We start from the raw sequence: 26,407 nt of genomic DNA, 5'->3' as shown, positions 1-26,407 counted from the left end.
GACCTTCATCAGATGACACTCCCAGGACTCAATATTACAAAATACATGTATGTTTTGTTCGATAAAGTTCATATTTATATCCATAAACCCCATTTTACATTGGCGTGTGATGTTCAGAAAATGTATTCCCACCAAAACTCCCGGTGAATGAGCACAACAATTTACAAAAATACTCATCATAAACGTTGATAAAATGTACAACAGTTATTGAAAGAATTATAGATAGACTTCTCCTTAATGCAACCGCTGTGTCAGATTTTAAAATAGCTTTACAGCGAAAGCACATTTTTCAATATTCTCAGTACAGAGTTCAGCCATCAAAGCAAGCTATACAGATACCCGCCAAGTTCTGGAGTCAACTAAACTCAGAATTAGTATTATAAATCTTCCCTTACCTTTGCTGATCTACGTCGGAATGCACTCTCAGGACTCCCACTTCCACAAGAAATGTTATTTTTGTTCGAAATACTCCATATTTATGTCCAAATACCGTTTTGTTCGCGTGTTCGGATCACTAATCCAAAGGCGTAACGCGAGAGCGCAAAACCAGAGACGAAAAGTCAAATAGTTCCATTACCGCTCGTAGAAACATGTCAAACGATGTTTACAATCAATCCTTAGGGTCTTTTTAACATAAAACGTATAATATTCCAACCGGACAATAGCGTATTCATTACAGAGGAAAAAGAAGGAGCGGTGCGCCAGCATAGTAAACAACTCACTGGTCCCAGGCAGTCCACTGATTGACTGAGCTCCTATTCTCTGCCCAGTAACAGTAGACGCATGAAACAAGTTTCTAAAGACTTTTGCCAGCCAATGGAAGTGCAAAATGATCCCACAGACACTGTAGTTTGAATAGGGATTAGATAGAAAAACTACAAGTCACTTCCTGGTTGGATTTTTTCTCAGGTTTTTGCCTGCCATATGAGTTCTGTTATACTCAGACATCATTTAAACAGTTTTAGAAACTCTACATATAATATGCATATCCTACCTTCTGGACCCGAGAAGCAGGCAGTTTAATTTGGGCACATATTCATCTGAATTTCTGAATACTGCCCCTTGTCACCAAGAAGTTAATATGGTTTTGTTCTGTGTTGCAGGGGGAATCACTCACGACACGTTTCAGAAAGAGTTGATGTGCTTTGACCCAGATGCAGACAAATGGACTCAGAAAGCGCCCATGACCACGGTGCGTGGCCTGCACTGTATGTGCACGGTGGGCGACCGCCTCTACGTCATCGGGGGGAATCACTTCCGGGGCACCAGCGACTACGATGACGTGTTAAGCTGTGAGTACTACTCCCCGGCCCTGGACCTGTGGACGCCCATCGCCGCCATGCTGCGGGGCCAGAGCGACGTGGGTGTGGCCGTGTTCGAGAACAAGATTTACGTGGTTGGAGGCTACTCATGGAACAACCGCTGTATGGTGGAGATAGTGCAGAAGTACGACCCGGAGAAGGACGAGTGGCACAAAGTGTTTGACCTGCCTGAGTCGCTGGGCGGGATCCGAGCCTGCACACTGACCGTGTTTCCTCCAGAGGACTTGATGGGCTCCCCCTCCAGAGAGTCACCCCTCTCAGCACCTTGAAGAACAGGGGGGGGGAGCCCACCCCGCTCCTCTCACACCCCCACAACCCCCAACACCCTATAGACATTGTTTGCACTTCTTCTTTGGACTACATCTGTACTGCATCCCGATACAACCCTTCCTCCCCCAAAGCTGTGCAGAACCCCCCTCCCTAGTAATGAAATCCACATACCGATATGGTTTGGCAACCTAATTACATGTTAATGTTACATATTCGGTATATTTTGGCAGGAAATACCTTGACTTGAAGAGTGACTTTGCAATTCAACTTTTCTACCTGATGTCTTTGAAGTTTTATTATATCCTTTTTCTTTAGACGTTTTAGCGGGTAAAAACCATGCTGTTGGTTACCATACTGACTCTGTTTTAGTCTGCCAGGTTAAAACCATGCTGTTGGTAACCATACTGACTCTGTTTTAGTCTGCCAGGTTAAAACCATGCTGTTGGTTACCATACTGACTCTGTTTTAGTCTGCCAGGTTAAAACCATGCTGTTGGTAACCATACTGACTCTGTTTTAGTCTGCCAGGTTAAAACCATGCTGTTGGTAACCATACTGACTCTGTTTTAGTCTGCCAGGTTAAAACCATGCTGTTGGTAACCATACTGACTCTGTTTTAGCCTGCCAGGTTAAAACCATGCTGTTGGTTACCATACTGACTCTGTTTTAGTCTGCCAGGTTAAAACCATGCTGTTGGTTACCATACTGACTCTGTTTTAGTCTGCCAGGTTAAAACCATGCTGTTGGTAACCATACTGACTCTGTTTTAGTCTGCCAGGTTAAAACCATGCTGTTGGTTACCATACTGACTCTGTTTTAGTCTGCCAGGTTAAAACCATGCTGTTGGTTACCATACTGACTCTGTTTTAGTCTGCCAGGTTAAAACCATGCTGTTGGTTACCATACTGACTCTGTTTTAGCCTGCCAGGTTAAAACCATGCTGTTGGTTACCATACTGACTCTGTTTTAGTCTGCCAGGTTAAAACCATGCTGTTGGTAACCATACTGACTCTGTTTTAGTCTGCCAGGTTAAAACCATGCTGTTGGTAACCATACTGACTCTGTTTTAGCCTGCCAGGTTAAAACCATGCTGTTGGTTACCATACTGACTCTGTTTTAGTCTGCCAGGTTAAAACCATGCTGTTGGTAACCATACTGACTCTGTTTTAGCCTGCCAGGTTAAAACCATGCTGTTGGTTACCATACTGACTCTGTTTTAGTCTGCCAGGTTAAAACCATGCTGTTGGTTACCATACTGACTCTGTTTTAGTCTGCCAGGTTAAAACCATGCTGTTGGTTACCATACTGACTCTGTTTTAGTCTGCCAGGTTAAAACCATGCTGTTGGTAACCATACTGACTCTGTTTTAGTCTGCCAGGTTAAAACCATGCTGTTGGTAACCATACTGACTCTGTTTTAGTCTGCCAGGTTAAAACCATGCTGTTGGTTACCATACTGACTCTGTTTTAGCCTGCCAGGTTAAAACCATGCTGTTGGTTACCATACTGACTCTGTTTTAGTCTGCCAGGTTAAAACCATGCTGTTGGTTACTATACTGACTCTGTTTTAGTCTGCCAGGTTAAAACCATGCTGTTGGTTACCATACTGACTCTGTTTTAGCCTGCCAGGTTAAAACCATGCTGTTGGTTACCATACTGACTCTGTTTTAGTCTGCCAGGTTAAAACCATGCTGTTGGTTACCATACTGACTCTGTTTTAGTCTGCCAGGTTAAAACCATGCTGTTGGTTACCATACTGACTCTGTTTTAGTCTGCCAGGTTAAAACCATGCTGTTGGTAACCATACTGACTCTGTTTTAGTCTGCCAGGTTAGGGGCCAGTTGACCCCCAGCGCAGCAGGATGGGGGCAGCTGAGCTCCACACAGAGATGGTTTTAAACTCAGGGGTTGGCCCACCCCCCCCCTCCCTCTTTCAGTTTCAGTTCTTTCCTGCTATTGCTATGAAGCCGTTAACAAAATTGTGTTTTCTAAATTTAATAAACAAGATTTTGAAAAAAGAATGGTGTCTCCCCAAAGTATCTTGCCATTTACTTAGGCACATGGTTGGCGTGCTCTCTTTTTTTATTGAGCTTAACATCAACTATCTGTTTTAGAACCTCCTGGAAAGTGTATTTTCCCCACTAAAAACACTGACACGTTCTATTTCTCTATTTACTTGTTGAAAATAATCTCATCATTAAGTCCCTTCAGTAGCAGCTACAGCCTCAGACCTCCTCCCCTCCCCCCTCCTCCTACTCCCCTCCCCTCTCCTTCTCTCCTCCAGTCCCCTCCTCTCCCCTCCTCCCCTCCCTAGCTAGTGTTGTCCTCAGAATGAACCAGTTGTCATCTGATTAAACAGAAAAGGCCTTTATTGTTCTCAAGATACCGGAGATTTTCAAGACAGTAACTGTAGATGTACACACAAAGGGAAGATGCAGTGTCTGCTGTCTTAATCACAACCATAACCACTATTCTTCACTGAGTTGATTCCTGTCCACTGTGCCCAGTGATTCAGGAGACCACCGTCCTCCACTGTCTCCTTTCACCTGGCACACAGACAGACGGTAAGGTCACCCACAACCTGGCCACCTGCCTCTGGCCCATTAAAACCTCAGTGGCAGCATATGGTGTCCAACACAAACAAATCTGCTACACGCTGGAGCAAGGAAAGGAAGACTGTGATTGTTTGATGGTGCATGAAACGATACACTATTGGGCACAGAATATTAAAAAAAGAAAGATTTTTAATATAGAAATGTATGACTGAAAACATGTAAATGGTATAAGATGATCCAGTGGTGCCTCGGGCGGTGCATCTGGGCAGCAGCCTCCAGTGAATGTACTCCATCGCCACCGCCTGCCCTTGTCCTGTTCACTCATGTCTCCTTCAGCTCCAGACCCTCAGGGCCAGTAGTGTGCTGGGCTATTTTAACACATCCAGATTCCAGCGCCAGTTCGAGGGCAGGCGACTGGGAACCCCGGGGGATCAGGGGAAGGTGCTGCTGGGGGATGGAGGGAAGGAAGGAAAGATATGGCGGGGAATGGGACTGGAGTGATTGGCCTTGGTTTTCCTGATGGATGTTCTGCTCATCGACAGCTGCACTTTGAATACTACTCATATGGGACTGAGCTCAAGTGCCGGCAGTTGTTTACTGAGAGTGGAGAGTGCCATTGCTTGGTGCTCTTTGCTCAGGAACCATGTGCTATTTTACACTACGCTTGAATTACTTGCACTTAACTGAAAAGTCTTTCCATCAGTTCATCACAGTCACTGATATTTGAGGGGCACAGAGGTCCCTGGGAGAGGCAACTACACTCTCACTTGAATGGGAAATTAGTTTAGTCCTGACTCCTCATATTTGAGACGAGCAATACAAATCCTAACCCATCACATAGTAGGTGTATAGTAAAATGCTCTGCACTTATATAGTGTGATAAGAGATCAATGTGACCTTCAGGTATGGCAAATGTATTCATAATGCCAACCAAGAGGACAGAGCAAGCCCTTTATTTGGATGTTAGGGCTGATGGTAAAGCTAGTTAGTCACAAATTTGTTCTGTTTAGAAGGTATACTTCAAGGTTGGCCTACTTCACATTTACATCAGCAGCGTGCGTCATCAGTCAGTTATGTTTTTACATGAATGTTTGCTCGATATGGTCTGTGTGGACCAGGATATGGTAATGGTCTGTGTGGACCAGGATATGGTAATGGTATTCTCTGAGGACCAGGATATGGTAATGGTCTGTGTGGACCAGGATATGGTAATGGTCTGTGTGGACCAGGATATGGTAATGGTATTCTCTGTGGACCAGGATATGGTAATGGTCTGTGTGGACCAGGATATAGTAATGGTATTCTCTGTGGACCAGGATATGGTAATGGTATTCTCTGTGGACCAGGATATGGTAATGGTATTCTCTGAGGACCAGGATATACTTTACTTTACTTTACTTTTACATCATTTAGCAGACGCTCTTATCCAGAGCGACTTACAAATTGGTGCATTCACCTTATGATATCCAGTGGAACAACCACTTTACAATAGTAGATCATATGGTAATGGTCTGTGTGGACCAGGATATGGTAATGGTCTGTGTGGACCAGGATATGGTAATGGTATTCTCTGAGGACCAGGATATGGTAATGGTATTCTCTGTGGACCAGGATATAGTAATGGTATTCTCTGAGGACCAGGATATGGTAATGGTATTCTCAGAGGACCAGGATATGGTAATGGAATTCTCTGTGGACCAGGATATGGTAATAGAATTCTCTGTGGACCAGGATATGGTAATGGTCTGTGTGGATCAGGATATGGTAATGGTATTCTCTGTGGACCAGGATATGGTAATGGTATTCTCTGAGGACCAGGATATGGTAATGGTATTCTCTGAGGACCAGGATATGGTAATGGTATTCTCAGAGGACCAGGATATGGTAATGGTATTCTCTGTGGACCAGGATATGGTAATAGAATTCTCTGTGGACCAGGATATGGTAATAGTCTGTGTGGATCAGGATATGGTAATGGTATTCTCTGTGGACCAGGATATGGTAAAAGCTTAATTGATTTTAAGTGGAGAGAAGAGAAGATGTATCATGCATTCTTTGCACTGATTAGAATGAAGCTGATTAATGAAATAGTTTTTTGGGCTATTTATCCTACTCCAAGGAGAATAGGCTATAAACGCAACAATTTCATTGATTTTACCGAGTTACAGTTCATATGAGGAAATCAGTCAATGTAATACATTCATTAGGCCCTAATCTATGGATTTCACATGACTAGCAATACAGATATGAATCTGTTGGTCAAAGATACCTTTAGAAAAATGGGCCTCACAATGGGCCTCAGGATCTCATCACGGTATTTTTGTGCATTCAAATTGCCATCAATAAAATGCGATTGTGTTCTTTGTCCGTAGCTTATGCCTGCCCATACCATAACCCCACCGTCACCATGGGGCACTCTGTTCACAGCGTTGACATCAGCAAACTGCTCGCCCTCACGACACCATACACGTGGTCTGTGGTTATGAGACCGGTTGGATGTACTGCCAAATTCTCTAAAATGACATCATTCTCTTATGGTAGAGAAATTAACATTAAATTCTCTGGCAACAGCTCTGGTGGACATTCCTGCAGTCAGCATACCAATTTCACGCTCCCTCAAAATTTGAGACTTTTGTGTCATTGGGTTGTGTGACAAAATTGCACATTTTTGTGGCCTTTTATTGTCCCCAGCACAAGGTGCACCTGTGTAATGATCATTCTGTTTAATCAGCTTTTTCATATGCCACACCTGTCAAGTGGATAGATTATCTTAGCAAAGGAGAAATGCTCACTAACAAGGATGTAAACAAATTTGTGCACAAAATTTGAGAGAAATAAGTTTGTGTCTAAGGAACATTTCTGGGATCTTTTATTTCAGCTCATGGAACATGGGACCAACACTTTACATGTTGCATTTATATTTTTTGTTCAGTATATATTAATTATATGCTAATGTAAACACATTTTCCATGAATTAAAAAACAATTAAATGACCGGGTGCTTCAGCGAAAGTCTTCCAGCCTGTGTCGGTAGCTCCCTGTCTGTCTGTTCGTATAGAGCCCAGTGAAAATTCCCCTCCTGTCTGCCAGGGTCTCTACTGTGATCCATTACAGCTATCATCATTCTCACTTCATTACCCCTGTCTGCCAGGGTCTCTACTGTGATCCATTACAGCTATCATCATTCTCACTTCATTACCCCTGTCTGCCAGGGTCTCTACTGTGATCCATTACAGCTATCATCATTCTCACTTCATTACCCCTGTCTGCCAGGGTCTCTACTGTGATCCATTACAGCTATCATCATTCTCACGTCATTACCCCTGTCTGCCAGGGTCTCTACTGTGATCCATTACAGCTATCATCATTCTCACTTCATTACCCCTGTCTGCCAGGGTCTCTACTGTGATCCCTTACAGCTATCATCATTCTCACTTCATTACCCCTGTCTGCCAGGGTCTCTACTGTGATCCCTTACAGCTATCATCATTCTCACTTCATTACCCCTGTCTGCCAGGGTCTCTACTGTGATCCATTACAGCTATCATCATTCTCACTTCATTACCCCTGTCTGCCAGGGTCTCTACTGTGATCCATTACAGCTATCATCATTCTCACTTCATTACCCCTGTCTGCCAGGGTCTCTACTGTGATCCATTACAGCTATCATCATTCTCACTTCATTACCCCTGTCTGCCAGGGTCTCTACTGTGATCCATTACAGCTATCATCATTCTCACTTCATTACCCCTGTCTGCCAGGGTCTCTACTGTGATCCATTACAGCTATCATCATTCTCACTTCATTACCCCTGTCTGCCAGGGTCTCTACTGTGATCCATTACAGCTATCATCATTCTCACGTCATTACCCCTGTCTGCCAGGGTCTCTACTGTGATCCATTACAGCTATCATCATTCTCACTTCATTACCCCTGTCTGCCAGGGTCTCTACTGTGATCCCTTACAGCTATCATCATTCTCACTTCATTACCCCTGTCTGCCAGGGTCTCTACTGTGATCCATTACAGCTATCATCATTCTCACGTCATTACCCCTGTCTGCCAGGGTCTCTACTGTGATCCATTACAGCTATCATCATTCTCACGTCATTACCCCTGTCTGCCAGGGTCTCTACTGTGATCCATTACAGCTATCATCATTCTCACTTCATTACCCCTGTCTGCCAGGGTCTCTACTGTGATCCCTTACAGCTATCATCATTCTCACTTCATTACCCCTGTCTGCCAGGGTCTCTACTGTGATCCCTTACAGCTATCATCATTCTCACTTCATTACCCCTGTCTGCCAGGGTCTCTACTGTGATCCATTACAGCTATCATCATTCTCACTTCATTACCCCTGTCTGCCAGGGTCTCTACTGTGATCCATTACAGCTATCATCATTCTCACTTCATTACCCCTGTCTGCCAGGGTCTCTACTGTGATCCATTACAGCTATCATCATTCTCACTTCATTACCCCTGTCTGCCAGGGTCTCTACTGTGATCCATTACAGCTATCATCATTCTCACTTCATTACCCCTGTCTGCCAGGGTCTCTACTGTGATCCATTACAGCTATCATCATTCTCACTTCATTACCCCTGTCTGCCAGGGTCTCTACTGTGATCCATTACAGCTATCATCATTCTCACTTCATTACCCCTGTCTGCCAGGGTCTCTACTGTGATCCATTACAGCTATCATCATTCTCACTTCATTATCCCTGTCTGCCAGGGTCTCTACTGTGATCCATTACAGCTATCATCATTCTCACTTCATTATTCATTATCCTGTATGCTTAGTGTTCTCACACAACTGATTGTGAAAAGGTCAGCAGTTTGACCGTGATGTGCTGTTGCCACAGTCTCATGTAGAAAGGGGAGCAGGGAGGGGCTGTTGGAAGATGTGTGTTCCAAAACCCTGGCTGCTGCTTTTGTGTCTGCAGGAAGAGTAGACTGGATCAGATAGGCTGAAACATACTTCTATATAATACATAAATCCGTAAAGGGGGTGTATGTGTTTTCATCATCATATCAATAATGTAAGATATTAGATTTACCACATTCTAATTAGATTCCCATTGTTATCTTGTGTTTCCTATTGGTCAGTCTCAATGCAGCAGCATCTAGAGCCTGGCTAAACACATCCTTTAGTCTGTAGCTTTGGTTTGTTAATGAGGGCTGCTGTGCCCCAAATGCTAATCCGACGTTAAAGGAACAACAGAATGCAAGGAGAAGTGGAGCGCTTTGGAGTTGGAAATTACACTGCCCCCCCGCTTTACTCACCTCTCTCCCAGGTGTTCAGCACCACTGTCAGCATGTTCACTTCCTTTTTTTCCTTCTTTTTTTTGGAGGAGATGGAAGGAAAAGTGCATTCAGTGTGAGTTTTTACACGTGCATGGTTTTATTTGTCCCCAGTGGGGCTGTGGTAACAAGCAGCAAATGACCCAGATTCTCCAGGATGTAGGTTGTGTGCACAACACATTGTCAGTCAAAATATTGCTTGTGTTGGATTAAGTAAAGTGAGTATGGAGGAGATGGGTATCAAACAATCTGGGGGGTCTGTGTTGATAGCTAAGGTAATGTAATGGTGAACAGTGTAGGGCTCTTGACTCTGCTGTCTCACTAATACTTCTAACACATCAATACACTCTGGATGGTGGTTGACTCCAAAGCCATTTCAGTGTTGAGCTGAATGCCATGCACCTATACACAGATTCCCTGACACGCACAGGCCATTTAATACACAGACATGCTTAGAACACACCCCATTATTGATCATTTTTTATTATCTGACCAATTCACTTTATTCTGAATAAAGAATATCTTATTTCTTTGAATTCTGTTTCTTGTTGGAGGACATTGTCTTTGCCTGACGCAGCTGTCATTTGTGATAAAGTGCACAGGAATGCAAGCAGCAAAATGATTAACCCCAACCATGGGCGGCAGCAGGTAGCCTAGGTTAAGATAGTTGGGCCAATAACCGAACGGTTGCTGGTTCGAATGCCTGAGCCAACTAGGTGAAACATATGTCAATGTGCCCTTGAGCAAGGAACTTAACCCTAGTTGCTCTGGATAAGAGCGTCTTCTAAATGACGACAATGTAACTCAACTCAATTGACACAAAACAAGTAATGAGTTTCCTACCAGATCTAATTGGATATTGTATTCCTGCCACATCCTCCAATTGTTTTATATTATTAAAAAATTGTCTCTTTTTTTACGATTTTCTTCAGTTTATCATTCTGTTCCATACATGTGGGGACATTTTTATTTAAATGTCTTAGCCGAAATATTATTGAAATGGGTTTATCTCATGTACAAATCTACTGCGGCACTCCCATCCCTGCTACTCTGCTCTGTGCTGTTGAATATCTGCTATATCTCATATTAGGGTGGTTTTGTTCCTGTTTTCCCCCCATGGCCAGGGGGTGGGGGGGCCGCAGGTCGCCGTGCTAAAGTAACAGAGAACCCCCAGAGGGTGTATGGCGTGACACTGGGCCAGACGGGGATGCTGCTGGGAGTGGAGCGAACCCCTGTGGCATTTGGCTAAGCAGACCAACAGACACACACACTGGGCTGTTCTGTGTGTCTCAGTGATCTGGCTCTTTTTCTTTTAACCTATGAGACTCCTCTCTGTCGCTGCAAAGGAAACATCTGATTGATTGAACTTCTCCTGACTCCTGGTCTGCAGAGAAGGCCACCCTGCCTGGGCAACAGAGGGGACAAACCACTGGGAGAACTCTGTGAACACTTATTATTTTTCAAGGTTAAATACTGTTCAGGCTTTATTTTACACCAGAGACCAGGATATAGACTCACAGATTCATCTCACGTACCCTTTATGTGAAATAAGTGGATTGAGGCAAAATGTTATATTGTAGTCTTGGCTGGATGCTCTGTTTCACTAAGGTCTTAATGAGAAAGAGAATAGCTGGACAAGGCAGCTGAAATGACACAATTCACATGTCATAGAAGTTGTCATCTACAATTGTTAATATACAGAATAGTAAAAGTGAAAGCGTCTGTGTACACTGTTCTACTTGCAGACCTTTTTCTGTGGGCTAGTTTGGATGTTATTCTGGGCCCATGAGATAAAGTACAGGACCTTTTCATCATTCAATTTTAACCTTGAGAAGTAGTCATGGACTATGAGTGCTTTCACACACTGCTCTTAGATAAACACACAAAAGGACATTTGAGCTACTATAAGTCAATATTCTATCAAGTCTTGGAAATACCTGATTAACATATCTGATTAATTCCCAATATAATATACTTAATCAATAAAAATTCAACTTGCACTGAAACTTCAAAGCAAAATATGCACCGCATTGCTGCTATCCTATTGGAATGTTGCTCTTGGCAAGAAATTAATTCATGTAATTATTTGATGTTAATTAATTCCAAAACTAAACTTTTTCATATTTTTCACTGATTCATTGCAAGCCTGCAGTCTATGCAATGACCTTGAATTTTTTCCAAAAAATCATAATTCTTGTACCCTTTTGTACTCTTTTAATATTGTAACAAAAAAGAAAAAACACAATGCCTCAATTCTGTTTTCACAATATAGTTCCCTCATGTATAAATCATTCAATTGCAATGACTTGCTGAGTGAGGGAAGTTCTCTTATCTCTAGAAGATACCCAAACATGGTTAGGGAAAAGGCCAGTATGGTGAAATGTTAATATCTGTTTGGTTTATGTGTGTTCTAGTGGACTATAGGAGCAGAGCATCCGGAGAAGGGAGGGGGAGCATGCGGTTGAGTTGTGATTAAGTCTGGAACAGGGCTGCCTGGGACACGGTGCCATGTCTGTCCCAGAGTACTATACCCACCCTCGCGTCGGCATCCCTCCGCACACACTCACGCTACCTCCCCTCTCGGCACTGTCTGTAGTCTGTACCCACCACTGACTGTAGTCTGTACCCACCACTGTCTGTAGTCTGTACCCACCACTGTCTGTAGTCTGTACCCACCACTGACTGTAGTCTGTACCCACCACTGTCTGTAGTCTGTACCCACCACTGTCTGTAGTCTGTACCCACCACTGACTGTAGTCTGTACCCACCACTGTCTGTAGTCTGTACCCACCGCTGTCTGTAGTCTGTACCCACCACTGTCTGTAGTCTGTACCCACCACTGTCTGTAGTCTGTACCCACCACTGTCTGTAGTCTGTACCCACCACTGACTGTAGTCTGTACCCACCACTGTCTGTAGTCTGTACCCACCAATGTCTGTAGTCTGTACCCACCACTGTCTATAGTCTGTACCCACCACTGACTGTAGTCTGTACCCACCACTGTCTGTAGTCTGTACCCACCACTGTCTGTAGTCTGTACCCACCACTGTCTGTAGTCTGTACCCACCACTGACTGTAGTCTGTACCCACCACTGTCTGTAGTCTGTACCCACCACTGACTGTAGTCTGTACCCACCACTGTCTGTAGTCTGTACCCACCACTGACTGTAGTCTGAGTCCCAGCACTGTCTGTAGTCTGTACCCACCACTGTCTGTAGTCTGTACCCACCACTGTCTGTAGTCTGTACCCACCACTGTCTGTAGTCTGTACCCACCACTGTCTGTAGTCTGTACCCACCACTGACTGTAGTCTGTACCCACCGCTGTCTGTAGTCTGTACCCACCACTGTCTGTAGTCTGTACCCACCACTGTCTGTAGTCTGAGTCCCAGCACTCACATCACAAGGCTCAGAGACCAAATGCCCCCTCTCCTCCACACACGCATGCACACACACACATTAAATACTTTATTTGAATCCATCAATCAAATGTACAAGAAATGGATCCAACATTTCAAAGGTCCCTGTATGCATGGCAGTCCAGGGTACAGAAAGCATCTCCTCCAAACAACTAGACTGCCCACGACAGCTGAAACAGATCAGTACCTAGTCAATTGCTTTGCCCTAGTTTTTATCAGACCCGCAATCTGGAGGCCATGCACTACAAACCTGTGTACATGGCTGAGACTACCAAATATCAGCCCCACCAGCTTGCGCCTACACCCGAGGCTGTCCCAGCGTGCTACGAGGGGCTGGTATTTAAACAGCTACTCTGCAAAGGCCTGCACCATGTAGCCATCCAATGAGCAGTCCACTTCCAAAATGTGCCCCTCCACCTGGCTTCCCCCACAACAACAATATAATGTTTGTACCATGTTTTGTGCTGTTACCATGTTGTTGTTATGTTGTGTTGCTACCATGCTGTGTTGTCATGTGTTGCTACCTTGCTATGTTGTTGTCTTAGGTCTCTCTTTATGTAGTGTTGTGGTGTCTCTCTTGTCGTGATGTGTGTTTTGTCCTATATTTATATTTTATTTATATTTTATTTTTAATTCCAGCCCCTGTCCCCGCAGGAGGCCTTTTGCCTTTTGGTGACTTTCCTAGTTAAATAAAGGTTAAATAAAAATTTAAAAAATGAAAAAATATCTGGTGTATTTGGCGCACAGGAAAACACATCATCATCAACATCAAACCACCTTCCTCTTAGACAAAAATGTTTATGCATGTGTACTGTTGGTGAGAGTACTTGTCTCACCTCGCTGGCTATCAGGTCAACATGGCGGTCATGTCTAGCAATGTACAAATCCTTGTATGAACAGCAGCCATTCACAACATGGGGAATGGACTCCATTACATTTTACTCATGTAGAATACAAAATGGGTCATGGTTTGCAGGGTACCAGAGTGCTAAATTATATTTTGTCGGTAGAACTTGCAGCCTCGCCTTAACAGTAAAGGTGAGAATGTCCTTGCCAACGGCAGCATTCTGGTACATGGAATGGGAGACAGAGTGGTCAGCACAGTCCAGAGCAGTGAGTTTCCCCTGCAGCCCCTGCTGTCATAGCACCCTCTATCCTTCCTCTTCATCTTCCACCCAATGAACTATTACCTCCTCCCTACACACCTGAAATCAGATTCATTAGTATGGCAATTTTGTGAACCCAATTTTTGCAGTTCTGTACTTTAAAATGGAATAAAATGACAACAGAAATGTTTTCCCCACACACACTGCCTGTGGGCGTTTGTACACTCCACAATCCTTTCAGTGTGGCTATATCATTTCAGTAGTGTGTGCAAACGTGGCAATGATCGCTAGCTGACGATTGCAAAACAGTGTCTGAATTACTAGATAAACATCCAGGAGTTTGTATATACTTACAGAAGCTGTTGTTAACAATGATGTCACGCGCAGTGGTGGCCAATGCTCTGATCCACAGGGGCAGCTTAACTGTTAAATGTTAAAGCGACAGTTCACGGCTATGTCTGTATTGCTTAATCATTATTGGACCTGGAAAAAATAGCATATAGGAGGTGTGTTTGCAATCCATGATTTCTGGATGATTACTCTGCTTGACTTTCAATACATCATCATTGACCATTGGAACCCTATGCCTTGCTGCACTAATGTTATGACAAAATCTAATTGGGTTCTCATGGTTTTCAATCATCCTGACAAGTGACACCCACATTTCTCCCTATGTCATGATTTTCTGCCTTTCCAACTGACATCTTTGTTCAGTCAGGCAGCTTTTATCTCATTCCATCATATTTCAAAGACCAATGTGTCACCCAGTTCTACCTCTCCCTTCCATTTTGTTCCAATCAGAGAATACCTCCTGCATATGACTTCTGAGAAGTTACGTTTCTGACAATAACAACTGTAGCAACCTGGGTGCAGTGCAGCACAGCCTCCTGGGCCTGTCTCACTGTGTACAGCTGTGGATCTAGGGCAGTGCAGTTCGCCACCACTCCTCAGAATGAGCTGTTGCCATGACACCTTCCTCTGGGCCACCCGGCTCTTGGCTGCAACCCTTCTTGCGTGACAAAATGGCGGTTCATTATTCAATGGCTAACGGGGCATGAGGATGAAGAGCTTTGGAATCGGTAAAGCCACGAGCACTTCCACAGATACACATTACACTAAAGACTACAGTAAAAACTTTACTTTGTTATTGATCAGCTAGAGCAGGTAAGGGAACAGGAATGTAATGAAGCTTCAGAATCACCCAATGCCTCTACATGTATATAAGGAAAAAGGATGCATGGGTGCTATTTTCTCTCAATGCTTTGTTGTTGTCTATTCTCTTCCTGTCAGTCTGAGTAACAACCTAACTGCTGCAGCCAAGTCAACCTTCAGTCACATCAGTCTGATGTGGTGGAGAGGGCATCACATAAGCCCTGGCTTCGCTCAGAGGGGCTTTGGAGCCCAGAACACGCAGAAGAAGCTGCCAGGTCTGTGATCCAGTCCAACCACATCCCAATTTCACCCCTTACCCCTCTCCAGGTCACTGTATTGATCAGCTGGGGGAGGCTGACTAGGTTATTCCTCTCTGGAGAAGAGGGGTTCAGGTTGCTATTGACAATGTCATTATCAACTGTAGCTCTATGTTGACATGCAGCCTGCTCCCAGGCCTGTGATGGATCCATAAGTAAAGGCATATTGGCATCTAACTGGTAGACTCATTTACTTTAATGAAAGGGGTTTAGTATTTTATTATTGCGTAACTGCGTGTGTGTGTGTGTGTGTGTCTGTGTGTGTCTGTGAGAAGAGAGAGAGAGAGAGAGAGAGAGAGAGAGATAGATAGAGAGACAGAGAGAGAGCGAGAGAGAGAGAGGGCGAGCGAGAGAGATAGAGAGATAAAGAGAGAGAGAGACAGAGAGAGAGAGGGAGAGACAGAGAGAGCGAGACAGAGAGAGAGCGAGAGAGAGAGAGCGAGAGAGAGAGAGAGAGAGAGAGAGAGAGAGAGAGAAAGAGAATATGCAGTTTGACACAGTATGTGAGTGTTGGCAACAGTGATTTAAACTGCTCTCTTCCTGGCTGAACTCAATATCAGCTTCCTCAGCTCTCTCCTGCATAATCATGCAGTGCTGCTAGTTGCCACGGTTACCACGCTCTTCATATTATAAATAAAAAGGAAAAGATTTTAGGCCTTTCGGTTTGCTTTTCTCCCATTTAAGTCCTCTTTTGTTAAACACACCAATCAATAGGAACTAAGGAGAGTCTGTTGGGTAGCAAATAGCAGATCAGAGGCAAGCCAAGGGAAGGGGCTTGAATTCACTAAAGAAAAAATGTATATTTTTATGGATCAGTAATAATCAGTTATCTACATAGTAAGAGAGCAACATATGCTTATTCTAAATATTATATTTTGAATCCCCAAACATTGTATTTTTTAACCATGTATCTCCTGGACATTAATGTAAATCCAAGAATGTACAAATCTGTTCTTTATGCAGAAAATGTCTTAATTTCTGCATTATTCTCTGTAATGATGACATCTAGTGGTAATCATGAAAACGGGACTCCCTAAAAACACGGCAGTTCGATGCAGCTACTGTATAACTGGAAGTGACCTTTCGTAGCAGGTTAGGAGAGCATTTTTGATCATCTTAACCCTTTTCCTAACCTTAACCTAATTCCCCTAACCTGCTACGTTAATTCTCCTAACCTGCTGCGTAAGTTCTCCTAACTTGCAATGAAAAAGTACAACAACAAAAAAAATGCATGAATTGAAATGTATGCATTCACTACTGTAAGTCGCTCTGGATAAGAGCGTCTGCTAAATGACTAAAATGTAAAAATGTAAAAAGTCCCTGGTCATAGCTGTATCGGACTGATGTGTTTTTAGGGAATCTCCATGAGAACGCTGGTATATCTATGTCCTCCAAATTAATCAATAACGTTCATAAAGGAAACTATAATCTTTCCTTTACTAGTAGATCACATACTATTTATAGATCTCTGATGAATTTGCATGAACAAAATACAAACTCTTTATGATTGTGACCTTGGGTCTACAATGTCGTATATTATGTTCTTTATCAAAAATGTGTTCATTATAATTTTTCATTCATTTTTAGTACCCTAGCCCTAGCCCTAATCCTAACCCTAACTCTTACCTTAACCCTTATTCTAAACCTAACTGTAACCTTAGCGAGCAGCTTCTTATCAACTGATAGTTTGTTGATAGTATGACCATCTGTAGAGCATCTATCCGGACTATCCAAATAAAGTGTGATATTTGGAAATGTGACAATGTTATTTTCAACATTTTAAATGTCGCTGTTGATGTGACTGTTTCCTCTTGCAATTAATGAGATCATTTGTGTAGGCTACTCACCATGAGCCAGCATTATGGAAGTGGTTTGTGTTTACGTCAGAGAAAAAAGAGACAAACAGCTCTAAACCACACAGGAAGTCAGAGCAGGATAGAATGACCAAGGATCGGTTTTCCACAACACCCCCTCCATCCATCCCAGGGATTCCTCTGTGGGGGGCCTCAGTCTGCTGAGTGGCGTATCTCTCTGAGAGGGCCAGTTGTGTGCCCCTGAGTCTAAACCTGCTCTGCTGGACAGATAGCCACAGAACTGTGAGCTTAGAGTACCCTGAGAAGCACTCCCAAAGACTATATGACCATATGAGGGGGCGCCGGCTGTCCACACCCAGATGGCAGGGGCCAGGCACAGGGGTTCTGGGAGGGTTAAAGATAATATTATGAATGAAGTTTCCTATTTGCTCATAGATGAGTTGATTTGAGCGTCTGCCAAAAGCACTGGAGCCGTCTCAGCCTACTAGCTGGTGTTTCCATGGTGACTATGAGTAGGAAGCTGTGGAGCCAACACCTTCAAATAGGGGATACAGCCTCTGCTGAACAGGTGGATAGAAAAACAGGTATCATATATAACACTAACTCTCCCTCACTGACGTGTGCAGAGTGGGATGTTTTCCAGGGATGATTAATCCAATGTACTCTATTTCTATCAGACCTGTTCCGTTTTTTTGCAGCACACTTTGTATATGCTCCATGACTTCGCATTTGTCTTGTTGCATTCTCAGTAGTTGTCATGACATTGTGTTGTTGCTGCATTCTCAGTAGTTATCATGACATTGTCTTGTTGTTGCATTCTCAGTAGTTGTCATGACATTGTCTTGTTGCTGCATTCTCAGTAGTTATCATGACATTGTCTTGTTGTTACATTCTCAGTAGTTATCATGACATTGTCTTGTTGTTGCATTCTCAGTAGTTATCATGACACTGTGTTGTTGTTACATTCTCAGTAGTTATCATGACATTGTGTTGTTGTTACATTCTCAGTAGTTATCATGACATTGTGTTGTTGCTGCATTCTCAGTAGTTATCATGACATTGTGTTGTTGTTACATTCTCAGTAGTTATCATGACATTGTGTTGTTGTTGCATTCTCAGTAGTTATCATGATATTGTCTTGTTGTTGCATTCTCAGTAGTTGTAATGACATTGTGTTGTTGTTGCATTCTCAGTAGTTGTCATGACATTGTGTTGTTGTTGCATTCTCAGTAGTTGTAATGACATTGTGTTGTTGTTGCATTCTCAGTAGTTGTCATGACATTGTCTTGTTGTTGCATTCTCAGTAGTTGTAATGACATTGTGTTGTTGTTGCATTCTCAGTAGTTGTCATGACATTGTGTTGCATGGTGATAGTTGAAGGTGACATCACCAAGCCTTGTAGGTCTTTATGTAAGCCGAGCCAAAGTCCTTCACTTCATGGCTGTGACGTCATGTATGTGATTATTAAAAACGTTAAGGTGATTCATTTTGTCCAGTGGGATATTTGCATTATGGAATGCCTCTGAAAACAATACATCACAGAGCCCTGGTGTTCAAAAGCTCTCTTTTTATTTTTGCTCCCTCTGTGTGGCTTTGATGTGTAATTGAGTTAATATCTAATTAGCCATAGGTTTTCTTTGGTTCTTCTCTCATCACCCCTAACTGGTGACTAGAGTGACTAGAGACACCTGTAGGTCATATACCGAACTGCATAAAGGAATGGTACATTCAACTTACACATAGAGACAAGCGCAGATACTCAAACATGCACATCAACACTCAGTAAGAAGCGGCCGACCAAATGCCCCGTCTCTCTTTCCGTGACTGATCGCTCAGTCTGATGTGAATCCATTCCAAATAGTAGCTGTGGTTTTTGTGGCCGGCACAGGCAGACACCAGGAACGAGCTCTGGAGTGATTCCACTTGACTGGACTAGGAGAGACTGGAGGCCGGAGCCTGTCAACATTCAATAAATTGGTCATTAGCTACAATAACAGTCCATCTCTCCTGTCTCACTGTGAACTAACACTGACTAGACCCGCAAACATTGTGCAAATTACTCTGACAGACTGCTTCATGAGAAATACCTGATCAAAGCTCTATCCAAGCCTTGACTAGCAATCGTTCAGACCTAATGCTGACTTTTCATATTACACACTTCTGTGAGTGTATAATGTCTTGGCTTTTCTTACTGTTAGCATTTAGATTGAGTCTTTCAATCTGAGTAAATCAAACCCTATGTACAGTGCATTGGGAAAAATGTGCGACCCCTTCCCTTTTTCCACATTTTGTTACATTACAGACATATTTAAATGGATCAAATAAAAAAAAATATCATCAATCTACACACAATACCGCATAATGACAAAGTGAAAACAGGTTTTAATCAGAAATCAGAAATACCTTATTTACATAAGCATTCAGACCCTTTGCTATGAGACTCGAAATTGAGCTTAGGTGCATCCTGTTTCCATTGATCATCCTTGAGATGTTTATACAACTTGGAGTCCACCTGTGGTAAATTCAATTGATTGGACATGATTTGGAAAGGCACACATCTGTCTATATAAGGTCCCACAGTTGACAGTGCATGTCAGAGCAAAAACCAAGCCATGAGGTCGAGGGAATTGTCCGTAGAGCTCCGAGACAGGATTGTGTTGAGGCACAGATCTGAGGAAAGGTACCAACAAATGTATGCAGCATTGAAGGTCCCCAATAACACAGTGGCCTCCATTCTTAAATGGAAGAAATTTGGAACCACCAAGACTCTTCCTAGAGCTGGCCGCCAGGCCAAACTGAGAAATCAGCGGAGAAGGAACTTGGTCAGGGAGGTGACCAAAAGCCTGGTGGTCACTCTGACAGAGCTCTAGAGTTTTGCTGTGGAGATGGGAGAACCTTCCAGAAGAACCATCTCTGCAGCACTCCGCCAATCAAACCTTTATGGTACAGTGGCCAGAGGGAAGCCACTCCTCAGTAAAAGGCACATGACAGCCGGGTTGGAGTTTTCCAAAAGGCCAGTTTGGTGCCAGCGTGCATGGAGCATGGTGGTGGCAGCATCATGCGTGGGGATGTTTTTCAGCGGCAGGTACTAGTAGACTAGTCAGGATCGAGGCAAAGATGAACGGAGCAAAGTACAGAGAAATCCTTGATGAAAACCTTCTACCGAACGCTCAGGGCCTTTGACTGGGGCGAAGGTTCACCTTCCAACAGGACAACGACCCTAAGAACACAGGCAAGACAACACAGGAGTGGCTTTGGGACAAGTCTCTGAATGTCCTTGAGTGGCCCAGCCAGAGCCCCAATTTAACATCTTTGGAGAGACCTGGAAAGAGCTGCGCAGCTACGCTCCCCATCCAACCTGACAGAGCTTGGGAGGATCTGCAGAGAATGGGAGAAACTCCCCAAATACAGGTGTGCCAAGCTTGTTGCGTCATACCCAAGAAGACTCAAAGCTGTAATCGCTGCCAAAGGTGCTTCAACAAAGTACTGAGTAAACGGTCTGAATACTTATGTAACTGTGATTTTCATATTTCTTTTTCTAAAAACCTGTTTTGCTTTGTCATTATGGAAAATTGCGTGTAGAATGATGAGGTAAAAAAACTATTGAATCCATTTTAGAATAAGGCTGTAACGCAACAAAATCTGGAAAAAGTCAAGGGGTCTGAATACTTTCCGAATGCACTGTATTGTAATACTGTGTACGTGATGAAGCAGTGTCTGGCCTACGTTCATAAGAAAGGAGGAAGTTTCTATGACAGCTTGTGTATTCCCCCCTATTGAGCAATTCCTCATTCAGCAAGATGTCAGGCTACTCACATCAATCTTCAGTATTACCTAGTAACCTTTCTTTCAAAAGAAAATACCCTTGCTGAACACACACGGAGACTTGTGATCATATTTATTTCAAGGATTTTGACACAGAAAGTGTCTAGGTTAGTGCACTGCTATGATCCTAGCAACCGCTCAGAAATGCAGGACATGAAATACGGGCTGGTTTTCACGACAGCTGGTCCCTGCCCATATTACCACACCATGTAACTGTAAACAGATGTGGAGAAAGAAGAGGGAGGGATGAATAGCTTGTGTATTGATGGAGAAAGGGGAGGGAGGGACCAACAGAGATGGAAAAAGGAGAGGGAGGGACCAATAAAGATGGAGAAAGGAAGGAAGGAGTGCAGATAGGAAGGGGTTGTGGAGCAGATGGACAGAGAGTAAGGAAGGATGAGAGCGGACAGAGAAAAGGGATCAGGGCAAAGAGCATGGGGTTATGAAACTAAGGCAGGGAGGGGTGGAAGCTGGGCTGGCACAGTCTTGACATCACTGCTAACATGCCAAAATAAGCCTCTACAAAAAGCCCCACCTCACAACCCTGCAGTAAGTGCACTCGTGTAGAATACTGGTGTGTTGAGCTCAGAGTGTAATGGCACAATATTAAGGCTTATTGGGGTTGACTTTTGGAATCCACATTTCTGTAATTTAACAGATTCTATTGCACAGTGCTAAGCAATTACTGACTACAACAGACATTGCAGGCACCAAAGAACGGAGGAAGTGGGCAAGAGAGAACTGGGATCAATGTAACCATTGTAAAGCCCCTAATGCTTCATAGTCTCACAGCAAGAGAATTCCATTTACACCAGCTACATATTTTCACATCCCACCTGCCCTGACTAATTCTTACAAACCATTAAAGCGCCTGCGCAATCTCAGCCCTATATGGGCATTAGTTCACTTTTGTTTTTGTTTGTTTTGTATAGAGTAATTCCAAAAATATGAAGAAGAAATCAATACGCTCAACCTGATTTGCTATTCTATCTTATCCTTCTCTTGTCCAGCTTGTGCAACTGTTTCAATGTGTTGCTTTCTCTTGACTGTAAAGCTCAGCCTCTCTTCAGTGGAAATAAGTAACTACTATTTTCTGTTGAGCTTTGATTCAGAGCAGCAGGTGGGCACGTCCAGTCCAGTCAAATTCTTCTCTGACTTCATTCAACCACTGAACACTCGCCTCCTCCATGTTTGATGACAGTATGTCCATGTAGAACATTCTTAACCAGACAGTGTTTGGGACAGTCATACAGCCAGTAAAGGGGAGAAGGAGAGGTGAGCCATTGAGCGGAAGGGTTGGGAGGTACTGGTGCGTGTCTGACGGTGACAGATGTGTGTGAATCAGCCTGGGCAGCAGACAGAATCAACCCCATCCATTCACTGCCCTCCAGCCCTAACAGGCAGAAAGAGTTTCATTAATGAACAGGGTTTCTCTGGAAAAAAACACACGTCAATGGAATGCAATAGGAGTTCATGTGATTTGCAGCTGACTGCACTGGGAGTTACCTCACATACAGGGGCAGCAAGCAAGAGGCACACACACACACATTGCCAAACCCCCATGGAACAGAGAGAGAGAGAGAGAGAGGTGGAGCAGGAAGAGAGGGATAGCAATAGAGTGAAGGGGTAGAGAAGGGGTAAGGGGGAGGGAGAAAAGAAGGAGGGGATTGTTGGGGAGTTAGGAAAAATGTATAAAAAGAGGGGGAGAGAGTAAAAGAACAGAAAGTAAGAGATTTCAAAAGCGATAAATGACTATCGACTATCAGGTGAACAAATATTTTTTTAACATTTTCATCAATCTAAAATGTTCTATTCCTTATTCTATATGATTTACTAAAGAGAACATTTGTTTACAACTTTCTGAAGTCTATTGACACACATCTAACTCGTTAATTACTGACATAGAGTTTTGTTGATTTGGGTCGTCTCTCTCTCTCTCTATGTTAGTGGAATTCTACTAAACCTTACCTCCGTTTTTTTACTGTGTTCTGTTAGTATTAGTATGTTTATTCATCCATACTTGTTTATCTAGGGTATCTGTCAGGTAGATATACTGGTTTTGTATAGAATCATGTGGAGATTGCACTGGCAGCTCTGCTGTAAGTTAGACCAGCTGACAGGCTGTGTGTGTAAAGCCTGGCTCTGACCAATTGTGCAATAAAGTCTGTTAGTTAGATTATTATATAAAATAATAATCTTTGGGTTTCAGATTACTATGTTGCTGTTCTTTTAAATCCCACATGAGGGTGGTGCCTGTAACCACTTCCACTGATGTGATTTCTAAAAAGGTTTGAATGAAATAAACTTGACGATTAAGCTGTACAATATCCCATGAAGGTGAAATCAAGCCTTCTTCACAAATTTAAGAATAACAACACATTTGGAATCTTTTGTAAAAGTCTAACAGACTTAGTGCTCGGTATGTCTCCGACCGAATAAATTTAGGGTGGGTTGTTTCATAAGCAGATCATGTCAAACCCTCTGTAATGGAATGCTATTTTCTATCATCTTCAGATGCCATGTCCACCCACAGGGGTCCTCCCCCTTCCCTCATAATCCTCACACTGGCCCTTCTCAATGACTACTCCTCCTTCGCTGCACCCTCTGACGTCTCAGGGACCAACCACACAGCCACCCTTCCTCTAAGGCCACACAGACGCATGTACGAAATGTTGGAGCTCTACTCAAATGATGACTACGACCTGAATTGGGACATCACTCCACCCCCGCTTACTCCCTCACGGGGCACCGATCCTCAGTCCTGTGACTACAACCCCTGCCAGGAGCTACAGACCCCCTGTGCCCAGCTGGCAGCCTCCAGCGGCTGCCTGTGTCCAGGGGTGAGTGGGCCCCACGTGGCCCCAGAGCCTCCAGACCTTAAGAGACTGTCTATGGAAGGGCCAGCGGTGGTTGTTCAGTGGTGTGCACCATCGTCTGTTGTGACCCGTTATGAGGTGGTGGTGGGTACCCTGGAGCCCCTGGTGTTTGGGAAGGACCAGAGGAGTGGTGTTGTGGGGAAGGTGGGGCAGGGGGTGGAGGTGTGTGTGGTGGCGGTGAATGACGCAGGAGTCAGCGAGCGTCAGAGGCGGTCCTGTACGATGTACGAGCCCCCTGGGGACAGCAGTCTGGCCCTCAAAGCTGGGCTGATCGGAGGGGGCCTGGGGCTCCTGCTGCTCCTCTCACTGGCTGTCCTGCTTTGGAGGCACAGGGCTCGGAGAAAAGCAGATGCCAGGATCACCCAGGCCACGGAGGAAACACTATGAAAGGACTGAGGGAAGGCTATGGAAGAGGCTAACTCAAGAGTGGCTGTCCAGAACTGAGGCATATTTTACCATAAGAGACTGATTACGTTGTCTGTCTGTCTGTCTGTCTGTCTGTCTGTCTGTCTGTCTGTGTGTCTGTGTGTGTGTGTGTGTGTGTGTATATACACACGTACTGAACAGGATGCTGAATAGGCCTGTGCTCACCGAAAGGCAGGAGGCACTCAGTCAGTCAGGTGACATGAAACAGCTTCCTGTCTTCTATACACATCTCAGTTCAAACAATGACTCATCTCCTTTTGCTGACTTCAACTGCATGCACAGTCCAGATCAGATGCTAAAGCAAATACATTCAAAATTAAACAAGATGCAGGTAACATAACATCAAATAATAAAAAAATATATTAAACAATGATTTAACATTTGTTATTCCTTATATAAACAAAACAGTTTGTCTTTTCTTGCTCATCATTGAAATAATATACATAGTCGAGAGGAGAAACAATTTAAACTGTTTCAGAAAGGGAGGTGAATTTCTCGTCTTATGTTCTGTAAAGGCAACCATACAGCAGTTTTCATTTACAAACAGCTGTTTAACTAGCGGTCTATAAAATCATTCTTGAACGGGTTTGTGAGACAATGTCATAGACTCATGGATCTTTACCTGTCTGAAAATGTTGGTCGCCCAATCCTGTAGTATTGGCATCAGAACAAAAGTAGCACCAATGTTCTATTTCCCCACAGATGAGATTCATGTGAAAGCTTTTGCTGGATGGGAAATGGGGAGGGGTATGTAACCTCTTCCCCAGGCTATAATGAAATGCATTTGGCCGGCCGAGTCTAAGGGGGATGTGGCACAGGATGTTATACTCCTTTAGGAATAGTCTAAGTGGAAATATATAGGAAAGGTCTAAGTGGGATCCTTGGGAGGTCCAACTCTGACATCACCCCAATGAAGTAGAAAGGTAAAAGTTAGGGTAAGGGTTAGGTAAGTAAGGGTTATTGTTAAAGTTAGGGTTACGGTTAGGGTTTAGGGTAGGGATGTCCCAAGGTTCCCGCTAAGCATCTACTGTACAATATACTCTGAGTGTACAACATATTAGGAACACTTGCACTTTCCATGACATAGACTGACTGACCAGGTGAAAGCTATGATCCCCTGGTAGTAGGTGCAAGGCGCACCAGTTTGAGTGTGTCAAGAACTGCAACACTGCTGGGTTTTTCACTCTCAACCGTTTCCCATGTGTATCGAGAATGGTCCACCACCAAAGGATATTCAGACAACTTGACAACTGTGGGAAGCATTGGAGTCAACATAGGCCAGCATCAACATGGGTCAGCATCCCTGTGGATTGCTTTCGGCACCTTGTAGAAGACGTTCCCCAACTAATTGTTCTGAGGGCAAAAGGGGGTGCAACTCAATATTAGGAAGGTGTTCCTAATGTTTTTTACACTCAGTGTATATCAGGGCCATATAGGCTAGCCTGGGTACCAGTCTGTTTAGCTAACATTCCACTCCTTTTACTCAGTGTCATTTCGCACATGAAAGACTTGGGGCCAAGGGCTGAGGGTTAATATGTCTACCAGATCTACCACTAAGGGACAGCAGACTCCATAGATCCAGATTTCTGATACTGGTAGGCCTAGACTACCTCAAATATTGGTACAAAAGTATAGTCTACAAACAGAGTTGGCACTGAATATACAAGATGACATTTATGGAACTAAATATAAATACTACACTCCTTGTGTTGGTTTGGTCATTAGGCCTACTTTAATTCCTTTGTGTTGGTTTGGTCGTTAGGGCTACTTTAATTCCTTTGTGTTGGTTTGGTCGTTAGGCCTACTTTAATTCCTTTGTGTTGGTTTGGTCGTTAGGGCTACTTTAATTCCTTTGTGTTGGTTTGGTCGTTAGGCCTACTTTAATTCCTTTGTGTTGGTTTGGTCATTAGGCCTACTTTAATTCCTTTGTGTTGGTTTGGTCATTAGGCCTACTTTAATTCCTTTGTGTTGGTTTGGTCATTAGGTCTACTTTAATTCCTTTGTGTTGGTTTGGTCATTAGGCC

At 43.6% G+C, this 26,407-nt stretch overlaps 2 protein-coding genes across 9 annotated transcripts in view; both read left to right on the top strand.

Moving 5' to 3' along the window:
• Window positions 1-3,423, top strand: part of LOC106563441 (kelch-like protein 13) — a 73,964-nt gene extending 70,541 nt beyond the window's left edge. For all 7 annotated transcript variants that reach the window (XM_014129020.2, XM_014129017.2, XM_014129019.2 and 4 more), the window contains one exon: window positions 1,104-3,423. In XM_014129020.2, coding sequence (XP_013984495.1) covers window positions 1,104-1,591 — 488 coding nt within the window. In that variant the 3' untranslated portion in view covers window positions 1,592-3,423. The remainder of the gene's footprint in view (window positions 1-1,103) is intronic.
• A 19,283-nt stretch (window positions 3,424-22,706) lies between these two features.
• On the top strand, window positions 22,707-24,756 carry LOC106563443 (leucine-rich repeat neuronal protein 4). 2 transcript variants are annotated; one of them, XM_014129024.2, is made up of 3 exons: window positions 22,707-22,847; window positions 23,291-23,369; window positions 23,596-24,756. In XM_014129024.2, the coding sequence occupies exon 3, from the start codon at window positions 23,601-23,603 to the stop codon at window positions 24,342-24,344; it is 744 nt and encodes a 247-aa protein (XP_013984499.1). In that variant the 5' UTR covers window positions 22,707-22,847; window positions 23,291-23,369; window positions 23,596-23,600; the 3' UTR covers window positions 24,345-24,756. The 2 variants fall into 2 exon arrangements, with proteins under 2 accessions (XP_013984499.1, XP_013984500.1); XM_014129025.2 differs by lacking the exon at window positions 23,291-23,369 and having other exon boundaries at window positions 22,722-22,847.
• Window positions 24,757-26,407: the final 1,651 nt, after the last annotated feature.

Source organism: Salmo salar, chromosome ssa11 (genome assembly GCF_905237065.1).
Source record: "Salmo salar chromosome ssa11, Ssal_v3.1, whole genome shotgun sequence".
Taxonomy (NCBI): Eukaryota; Metazoa; Chordata; class Actinopteri; order Salmoniformes; family Salmonidae; genus Salmo; species Salmo salar.
Note: the sequence above shows the minus strand (reverse complement) of the source record. Positions and strands in the feature narration are given on the sequence as shown.